General features: G+C 32.5%; 3 protein-coding genes across 3 annotated transcripts in view; 1 reads left to right on the top strand and 2 right to left on the bottom strand.

Annotated features, from left to right (window-relative positions):
• LOC111707220 (ras association domain-containing protein 1) overlaps positions 1 to 10,317 on the top strand; it is a 31,337-nt gene that overhangs the window by 2,843 nt on the left and 18,177 nt on the right. The gene's annotated exons all lie outside the window — the stretch shown is intronic.
• On the bottom strand, positions 3,965 to 5,909 carry LOC111707227 (putative uncharacterized protein DDB_G0286901). Its single transcript, XM_023480287.1, has 4 exons — positions 5,898 to 5,909; positions 4,851 to 5,739; positions 4,352 to 4,795; positions 3,965 to 4,139 (listed from the first exon to the last, which is right to left on the bottom strand). Exons 1-4 carry the CDS (start codon positions 5,907 to 5,909, stop codon positions 4,069 to 4,071), a joined length of 1,416 nt encoding a protein of 471 aa, XP_023336055.1. The 3' UTR covers positions 3,965 to 4,068.
• Positions 9,116 to 10,317, bottom strand: part of LOC111707228 (uncharacterized) — a 23,819-nt gene continuing 22,617 nt past the window's right edge. The window contains exon 9 of the mRNA XM_023480288.1: positions 9,116 to 9,512. Within this exon, the coding sequence (XP_023336056.1) occupies positions 9,445 to 9,512 (68 nt within the window). The 3' untranslated portion in view covers positions 9,116 to 9,444. The remainder of the gene's footprint in view (positions 9,513 to 10,317) is intronic.

Here is a 10,317-nt window from a genome sequence, read left to right on the forward strand (position 1 = left end):
AGGGCTTTGGGTATGTAAGAAAAGTCAGAAAATTTCAACAGCCTCAGACCAATACTTTTTGAGTTATGTAAAAAAACTACAGGGGGGGGTCAAATTGACCCCCCCCCTCCCTAGTAGGAATAGGGTTAAAAGCAAAAGCCATGTTAAATATTGACAATATCCTTCTTTGACTTAAGTCACTATTATAGATTCTATTTATTCTTGTCGAAAACATTAAGAACATTAAAGTAGCAAGTAAAAAATTAACCATTTAAATTCAGTCTTTTCGTGTAAAATTCTAAAATTTAGATTGTCATAATTATATTTTCCTGATAACATTGAAAATATTGATGTTTATTTCCTCATTATGTCGCTTTTCAAGAATATATAATTATAAACATCTAATCTAATGTTTGAATGAGGTTTCCAGTTGCTGGATGTGAAGCTTAATTTTTAATTTGTAGAGAATTCTTGTATTCCTAAGTCCCTGACTTCTATCGGCGTGTATTCTTGTATTTCTAAGTCCCTGACTTCTGTCAGCGTGTATTCTTGTATTTCCAAGTCCCTGACTTCAGTCAGCATGTATTCTTGTATTCCTAAGTCCCTGAATTTTATCAGCGTGTATTCTTGTATTTCTAAGTCCCTGACTTCTGTCAGCGTGTATTCTTGTATTCCTAAGTCCCTGACTTCTGTCTGCATTTATTCTTGTATTTCTAAGTCCCTGACTTCTGTCAGCGTGTATTCTTGTATTTCTAAGTCCCTGACTTCTGTCAGCATGTATTCTTGTATTCCTAAGTCCCTGACTTCAGTCAGCATGTATTCTTGTATTCCTAAGTCCCTAACTAAAATCAGCATGTATTCTTGTATTCCTAAGTCCCTAACTACAATCAGCATGTATTCAGAATATTGATACAGAGATAGGCGGAATCTTATTGTAGAACAAACTGGGTTTCAATATAGATACAGAGATAGGTGGAATCTTGTTGTAGAAAAAAACTGGTTTTCAATATAGATACAGAGAGAGGTGGCATCTCAATGTAGAACAAACTGGGTTTCAATATAGATACAGAGAAAGGCGGAATCTTATTGTAGAACAAACTGGGTTTCAATATAGATACAGAGATAGGCGGAATCTTATTGTAGAATAAACTGGGTTTCAANGTGTCAATATAGATACAGAGAGAGGTGGCATCTTAATGTAGAACAAACTGGGTTTCAATATAGATACAGAGATAGGCGGAATCTTATTGTAGAACAAACTGGGTTTCAATATAGATACAGAGATAGATGGAATCTTATTGTAGAACAAACTGGGTTTTAATATAGATACAGAGATAGGTGGAATCTTATTGTAGAACAAAACTGGGTTTCAATATAGATACAGAGATAGGCGGAATCTAATTGTAGAACAAACTGGGTTTTAATATAAATACAGAGATAGGTGGAATCTTTTTGTAGAACAAAACTGGGTTTCAATATAGATACAGAGATAGGTGGAATCTTATTGTAGAACAAAACTGGGTTTCAATATAGATACAGAGATAGGTGGCATCTTTATGAAGAAAAAAACTGGGTTTCAATATAGATACAGAGAGAGGTGGAATCTTAAAAAGAATAAAACTTAGTTTCAATATAAATACAGAGAGATGGCATCTTAAAAACAATACAACTAAGTTTCAATATAGATACAGATAGAGGTGAAATCTTAAAAAAGAAAAAACTGTGTTTCAATAAAGATACAGAGAGAGGTGGAATCTTTAAAACAACAAAACTGAGTTTATATTCTAATTTTATTTTGTAAAACCTAATTTTTCAAGCAATTAATTCTTCTCAATATTTAAAATATAAAAGGCTTACTCGATGACATTACAAAAATATGAATATTAAAAAATTAGAGTTTGAGACGAGTAATTGGTTTATTGGTTTTCATACCACGAGGGAAGTGACAGTGTCCAGCTGTAAGAACCCATCTAAAAACAATATTTTTGTTAAAACCGTTTTCAGATATATACAGACTCAACAGAGCGTCCCATATTATATTATATTAAATTATCTCCAAGCTTCAACGCCAAAATGCGCACATAATACTCAACAAACCTAAAATTTTCTGCAGGCAAATCTTTATAATGGCAATAAGTGTCCGGGCGTTGCCCGTGGAATTTAAAAACACTTAAAAAAAATATTGAAAAAAATCAATTCAGCCGTTGGTCCGGCCATTTGGGTAGCTAAAGATAACAAATATGAATGATATATATACATTATATATATATTAATCTGAGATATAGACAACTCTGAGATATAGACAACTCTGAGATATAGACAACTCTGAGATATAGACAACTCTGAGATATAGACAACTCTGAGATATAGACAACTCTGAGATATGGACAACTCTGAGATATAGACAACTCTGAGATATAGACAACTCTGAGATATAGACAACTCTGAGATATAGACAACTCTGAGATATAGACAACTCTGCAAGTTATTTATCAAATTTAAAGACAGCCTCGACTTTAAAGTGTCGCAACGCCTTGTCCGTTGGTTTTACCTCAACCAACTAACTTTTTTGTAGCCCTGAGCATATACATTTTAAACGTATAAAGGAGAAATTGACAATAATGTGCTCAAATATTGCGTAAGAGAAGGCATATCTCGGTTTGAAGCAAGGTTGTATAATAAGGTTGGTTACACTCTCTCGATGCGCTCCAATGTACAGAAAATGTCGTCTCCTAAGATAGACAGATAAAAACCTCATATGACGTTACAAATTATACAGGGGTGTCTATATATCTATATATCTTAAGAGACGACATTTTCCGTACATCGAGAGTAACCAACCTTGGTTTGAAGCTATGGTCAAAAAAGAGATATTTCAAGGTATAAAAGTTCCGATACGGGGGCACATGCTTCTTCACATATTGACCGAATAGACACAATTTAGACCAATTTGCTAAGATAAGCTATTGCTCTTTTGTCGCGTCTAAATCTTGTAAATACTGTAAATGTATGAATTTCACTCTCTATAATTGATCTTAAAATTATGCTTAAATTGAACAATTATATTTGTTTGTTTTAAGAGAGTGTTGATGCAATATCCATTTAAATCACACAGCATTTCCCTTGATCCCTTGATCTGAGCAACAATTTGAAAGATATCCTTGTTTTTCAAAATAAATTTATATATCGTTGTTTTTCTTTCTGGAAAAGTGTTAAATTTTGACAATAACCCAACTTGTTTCTGCTGTTACAAAAATCCGAAAGTCACTTATAAAGAGGAAATTCAATTGGATATTATCATTTTTTAGAGAGAAAACATAATTCCAAATAGATTATGAAGCATAATAGATGGCAACGTAAAATTTGTACACTCTCAGTACAGCTGTATTCTGACGTCACAAAGTGTCAACAGTTTTATGTGTCCGACAAAATTATTAATAATAGGGATAATAAAGTGCTTTTCTAACGATAAAATTAGTGCAATTTCGTGTGCTTTATGTTCTTTTTTTACACTTTTTTATTTAATCTTTGAAAATATGTCAACTAATGGAAGAAAATGTTGTCTTCCTTATCATAATTGACACTAGTGACGTCGTGTATAATTGGTCCATTTCTCTGTTGCCACCTATTGTAATTAATTGAAATTGATAAACTATTTGCATAATTCTGCTTCATTATTTTTGCTCAGTTAGATGAATGTTATAAGGGTACCGTTCAGGGTCCAGCAAAAAAATGCGAAATTTCGCGAAAATACTATTCGCGAAAACCATAACGCAATAATTAATTATTCGAGAAATTTTCGCATTTCTTATATTCGCAAAAAAATCGCACTTTCGCCTTTTTTTCGCGAAACAGATAAAAGCTAAATTTCACGAAAAAAAGCTAAATTTCTCTCATTTTTCGCGAGAAAACGAAATCCGAAAAAATGCAAAATTTTCGACAAAAATTTGTTTTCTCGAAAATTGTGAAATTTAGGTTATGCCCTTTCTGTTAGAAACCCTAGTACCGTTGGTGTTGTGTAGAAGGCATGCCCCCGGTTCGTAAGAAAGAAAAGAAATTACATCAAAGTCCCTTTAAGAAAAAAAATCCTTATATTTTTACCTCTGCATTTTGTCCTCCCACTACACGATTCCTTCCTATATTTCTAACCCCACAAACAGCTGGAATAATATCATATTTATTTATACACCTTTTTCTCATGTTTGAAACATTTTTATTTGGAAAATTTCGAATCTGTCCCTGGGTTGGGGAGATGAAACCTCAGAATAAATTGCCTTTTTTCTAAACATTTTTAGACCAAATGCTACAAGATTACACGCATTTCTTTTTTAAAATGGATGAATATTTTTATGTTAGGTCATAAACTACTTACGGCACTTTTTTGGCGTTGTTGTTGTTGTTGGTGTTGTTGTTGTTGATACTTCTTCTGGCGTTGTTGCTTCTAAAGTTCTTGCTCGCGTTGTTGCGGTTGTTGTCGTTGTTGTTGGTTCAACTGTTGTTGCTGTTGGTTCAACTGTTGTTGCTGTTGGTTCGACTGTTGTTGTTGTCATTGTTGTTGGTTCGACTGTTGTTGTTGTCGTTCTTGTTGGTTCGACAGTTGTTGTTGTCGTTGTTGTTGGTTCGACTGTTGTGGTTGTTTCGACTGTTCTTGTTGTGGTTGGTTCCACGGTTGTTGTTGGTTCGACTGTTGTTGTTGGTTTGACTGTTGTTGTTGGTGTTGGTTTGACTGTTGTTGTTGGTGTTGGTTCGACTGTTGTTGCTGGTGTTGGTTTGACTGTTGTTGTTGATGTTGGTTTGACTGTTGTTGTTGGTTCGACTGTTGTTGTTGGTTCGACTGTTGTTGTTGGTTCGACTGTTGTTGTTGGTTTGACTGTTGTTGTTGGTGTTGGTTCGACTGTTGTTGTTGGTTCGACTGTTGTTGTTGGTTCGACTGTTGTTGTTGGTGTTGGTTCGACTGTTGTTGTTGGTTCGACTGTTGTTGTTGGTTTGACTGTTGTTGTTGGTGTTGGTTCGACTGTTGTTGTTGGTTCGACTGTTGTTGTTGGTTCGACTGTTGTTGTTGGTGTTGGTTCGACTGTTGTTGTTGGTTCGACTGTTGTTGTTGGTTTGACTGTTGTTGTTGGTGTTGGTTCGACTGTTGTTGTTGGTTCGACTGTTGTTGTTGGTTTGACTGTTGTTGTTGGTGTTGGTTTGACTGTTGTTGTTGGTGTTGGTTCGACTGTTGTTGATGGTTCGACTGTTGTTGTTGGTGTTGGTTCGACTGTTGTTGTTGGTTCGACTGTAGTTGTTGGAATTGGTTCGACTGTTGTTGTTGTTGTTGGTTTGACTGTTGTTGTTGGTGTTGGTTCCCTTGTTGTTGTTGGTGTTGGTTTGACTGTTGTTGTTGGTGTTGGTTCGACTGTTGTTGTTGGTTTGACTGCTGTTGTTGATGTTGGTTTGACTGTTGTTGTTGGTGTTGTTTCGACTGTTGTTGTTGGCTCGACTGTTGTTGTTGTTTTGACTGTTGTTGTTGGTGTTGGTTCGACTGTTGTTGATGGTTCGAATGTTGAAGTTGGTGTTGGTTCGACTGTTGTTGTCGTCGTTGTGGTTGGTTCGACTGTTGTTGTTGTCGTTGTGGTTGGCTCGACTGTTGTTGTTGTCGTTGTGGTTGGTTCGACTGTTGTTGTTGTCGTTGTGGTTGGTTCGACTGTTGTTGTTGTCGTTGTGGTTGGTTCGACAGTTATTGTTGATGTTGTATTTGGGATATTGGGTGCTTTTGGTCTGTCAGCTAAAATATTTCATTTTAATCATAACTCCTAAAACTTCTCGAAAGATAAAATTACAGGGGAGTGTACAAAAATTTAATAAAAAGGGGGTCAATTCATATATATCTACCAAAGCGTTTTTTATGATTGAGAATACAAAACATTAAATCAAACTTGTTGGTTCATCTTCTACGCTATTTTTGATAAATTTGAAGTGAGAAAACAACCGAGTTTATTCCGATACTGACATGTTGTATTTTTATCTCTTTGAATAGTCATGCTTCAGTCTGAAAATCTTTATATCCAGGGCTACAAAAGAGTATTATAGAGTTGGTTAGATCAAACCAAAAGGCAAAGGCATGACCCTCTTCTACATATAAGTATGTTATGTAAAAACTTACCTCTTTATGATTAATTAATCAACGTAATAAAGTAAAAAAGAAAAAGAAAAATTATTTGCTAATCTGTGCATATAAAACAAAAATCAAATCAAACAACACAATAACATTGTAAATCACACATCATTCCGCAAACCAACACGTAATTGTGCAAATTTATTCTTTGCAGAAAATGAACATTTTGCAACGAGTATATAAATAAAGAGATCTGAAATATTAATAATTAAAATAACTAACCATTAAAAACTTTTTATATAAAGTGAAAACCAGAAATCTATGGAATAGTAAGACGACATTAAAGCAAAACTGAAGTGCATTTGATGTCGTTTCAAAGCAAATAGCTTTATACTAGAAAGTTATTAAATCACTTATTAAGTCAAATGAGTCTGTACAATTGCCTCAAGTGCATTGCACTATTTCAAGTCATAAAATCACTGTGATTTGAAGGACTCAAGCTCTGAAGCAAAAATCATTGAGAATTTTGCCAATTACTTCTTTAAAAAACGACTTCCTTCCCATTCTAGAGTTTTCTGGTTATCAGTGTAGATTTTACAATAAAAAAGTCATTATTTTAACCTTGTAAAAACCTCAGCAAAATAGGACCCTCTAAGTCAAAACTGTACTGTACTGTACTGTACTGTACTGTGTTGTACTGTACTGTACTGTACTGTACTGTACTGTACTGTACTGTACTGTACTGTACTGTACTTTACTGTACTGTACTGTACTGTAAATCTACTGTACTGTAATGTACTGTACAGTACAGTACAGTACATTAATGAAGAAATATTTTATCGTAAAAGGGTACAGTACTGTACTGTACTGTACTGTACTGTACTGTACTGTACTGTACTGTACTGTGTTGTACTGTACTGTACTGTACTGTACTGTGTTGTACTGTACTGTACTGTACCCTTTTATGATAAAATATTTCTTCCTTAATGGTAAAGAAATCCGAGAGACAATTATTTTCGTCAGAAATCGATTGAAAAATGATTATTTTATTCTATTCCAAAGTTTTATAAAAAATATAGTCATAATTATAAATACACTATTATTAGTGCAAATCTTGCGAAATAAACCTTGAAAAATTTACTGCCTACAGAGCATCCATTAATATAAATTAAATTTTTAACAGCATAACCTTTAAACTTTTTATTCAGTTATGAAAGATGTTGTCCATGTTTTTACTGATAATTTTTGCAAATTTTTGAAATGAACTTTATTTATATGAATGGTTTTCCACATGATGAAAATTGATTTGTTCGTGTATTTTAAATACAGTTTGAAGCATACAAATTGATAACACTTTCTAATTATTGCCCCATCTCTTTTTTCATTTATTTGTTTGTTAACGACTTGAAAATTTCCGTTAATTAACAACTCCCTTTCGTTAAAGGATGTCGCCCAGCCCACCAAGATACGCGCACATATTACATTTGAATAGCGCCGGAAACCCTAATAAATATAAATATAAATATAAATATAAAAGTCGTCGTTGCATTTCACATAATTTCGGGGATCACTGCAGGAAGATGAATAGGATTCCGTCGATGTAGCGTAATGTCTTAAACTAATTCATATTTTTTTAATTAGTCAAGTATTCAAGATAAAGAATAGCTTGAGAACAAGTGTTTTTTTTACAAGCTTTTCTTGTGCGTTTATATAATAATTCAACTTTTTTAGAATTAAATATATTTACCCGAGGCGAGGTTTAGAAATATACTTTTTCCTTAGGTTTAAAAATATATTTTCCCAAAGGTTCAGAAATAAATTTTACCAAAGGTTTAGAAATATAAAATACCCGAGGTTTAGAAATATATTTTACCAAAGGTTTAGAAATATATTTTCCAAGAGGTTTGGAAATTTATTTTCCGAGGGGTTTAGAGATACACTAGCCCAGAGGTTTTAAATGTGCTTTTAAGAGGTTTAGAGATACACTAGCCCAGAGGTTTTAAATGTGCTTTTAAGAGGTTTAGAGATACACTAGCCCAGAGGTTTTAAATGTGCTTTTAAGAGATTTAGAGATACACTAGCCCAGAGGTTTTAAATTTGCTTTTAAGAGGTTTAGATATATACTGGTCCAGAGGTTTTAAATTTGCTTTTAAGAGGTTTAGAAATATACTGGCCCAGAGGTTATAAATGTGCTTTTAAGAGGTTTAGAAATATATTTTACCAGATATAACGCTTCATGAAGACCCCTCTTCAATAGGAATTAGCCATATTTCTTTGTCTCAGCTTCATAAATCCGCAATTTATCTATCAGTAATTCAGTTCAAAAAGAAACCAGGATATCAAATACATTTTCTATAAAACAATAAAGTTATATTTTCAATTATAATTGCTATACAATCTTTAAAGTAAATATCTATAGATAAGAACATAATTTTACAGTTATACTTTAAGCATATTGAAAGTAGGATTTGTGCATTTTAGAAATTCAACTTACACATTTCTCTTTCAAATAATACCGACTGGCTGAAATGCCCGGCGTTGCCCGTGGAATATTGTTAAATTTAATTTTGAATACAAACTTCGATTTAAGAAAAAAAATTTCAGCCCATTCGGTCCAAACGTTTGGCCAGCTGTATAGCTAACACATATAAAACATATGTGCGAAGAGCTTAATAAAAATATGTGCTTTTTTAGATCGGGGTCTGTAGAACTTTTTAAATATTAAACAAAAGCTTAGCCGACAAATTAAGAAGAACCCCTGTTCATGCGTTTAATTGGTAAAAATATAAAAATGTATCTTAGAAAAATAATTTCATTTTCAGAAGTCCTCTTTCTAACAACAATTCTTTGTTTAAATCTCTAGAGGCCGAATTTGAAGAATTTAAGCCGCGGCTTAAAGTTGAGACGTGGCTTAAATAATACTGGTTGCAAAATTGTATTCAATCTTTCAAGATTTTAGCCGGGGCTTAATAACCGGTTTTTTGCGTATTTGAGACACGGCTCAAATTTATTAAATTAGGACTCGGGTTTTTTTTTTTTGGGGGGGGGATAAACTCATGGACGGAAACATCTGAGAACATTATCAAGAACTTTTTTATTACTATTTAACATTACACAGGCACATCTGCAAATCATAATATTGAAACATATTATCTTAAATTATGTTTAAAATATATAATTATAACACAAAAGTATTTTTTTAAGTCAAATTGAACTATTAAGAACTGTTCATTTCTATTATTAAATTAAGTTTCGTAGAATTACTTGATGTAAATAGATATAAAAGGGTTAAGGCAAACAATGATTTATATATACATTTATATATGTTTGAATTAAAAACAACAAAAAACGAGTCAACATTTAAAATTTTATGTATTTTCTTCATCTTTGACAATAACCCAGTCTTCCGTGTTACCGTGGGAGGAAGTATTAGAACCTGAAAAAAATCAAATATATAAAAACTGAACAGTTCAGAAATTCAACCCTGCCTTCCAGCAAAAATTAAAAATAGGTTATGCTTAAAAATCCAAAAATCTCAAATGGCACAGAGAAAGGGATTTTGATAAAAATCTTTTTTTTTTTCAAAAGGTGATAAAAGATGGTATAAACGCTAAACAGCAGCTAGCGAGGAAATCAGGAATGATAAAAGCTTCATAGTAGAAACTATAAAGAAAGAAGGCCGCAGACGTGTGACCAGAATTGAGAATTATGAAATAAAATCAGCATTTACCAAAACAATCTATTTGATAAAAAAAAATTTTTTTTAAATGCTAAATAAAAATATTTAAAAAAACTTTAAGCTTTCATAAGCATTGAAAATTTTTAATTATAAAACTGAAAAGGTTCATATATCATAAATTTCAAACACCAAGCAAAGTTTTTATAAGAATTTTTTTTTATTTTAACTAAGTTCGTGTTTCACCAATGCTTAAACAAAATCAAAAATACTAGATTCCATGAAATAAAAGCTATTACAAATATCTGTCCCTTTAAAGATTCTGGTATTTATGAATAATAAATATTAATCTGCTAAATAGTTTGATGGGGTTTCCAGGTTTAGTTAATCAAATCTAATTAGTCCAACTTAAACGTAATTAGAACAGGTTAAATTTAGCTTATTTCAGGAATAAATTAGTTTTTTCAAATAATTTTAACAAATGCATTGTTTTTCTTTGAATTAACTTAATACGTCTAAATTGTTGATTCTAAATACTGACTTTTATTGAAGACACCCCCCCCCC

The sequence above is a fragment of the Eurytemora carolleeae genome, unplaced genomic scaffold, assembly GCF_000591075.1.
Source record: "Eurytemora carolleeae unplaced genomic scaffold, Eaff_2.0 scaffold591, whole genome shotgun sequence".
Taxonomy (NCBI): Eukaryota; Metazoa; Arthropoda; class Copepoda; order Calanoida; family Temoridae; genus Eurytemora; species Eurytemora carolleeae.

What these genes read in the sequence shown, in the direction of transcription:
- LOC111707227 (XM_023480287.1), bottom strand. An exon ending in AACCAACACCAACAACAACA is followed by an intron (nt 4,796 to 4,850) that starts GTCAAACCAACA and finishes CAACAACAACAG; the next exon opens with TCGAACCAACAACAACAGTC. An exon ending in AACAACGCCAAAAAAGTGCC is followed by an intron (nt 4,140 to 4,351) that starts GTAAGTAGTTTA and finishes ATATTATTCCAG; the next exon opens with CTGTTTGTGGGGTTAGAAAT.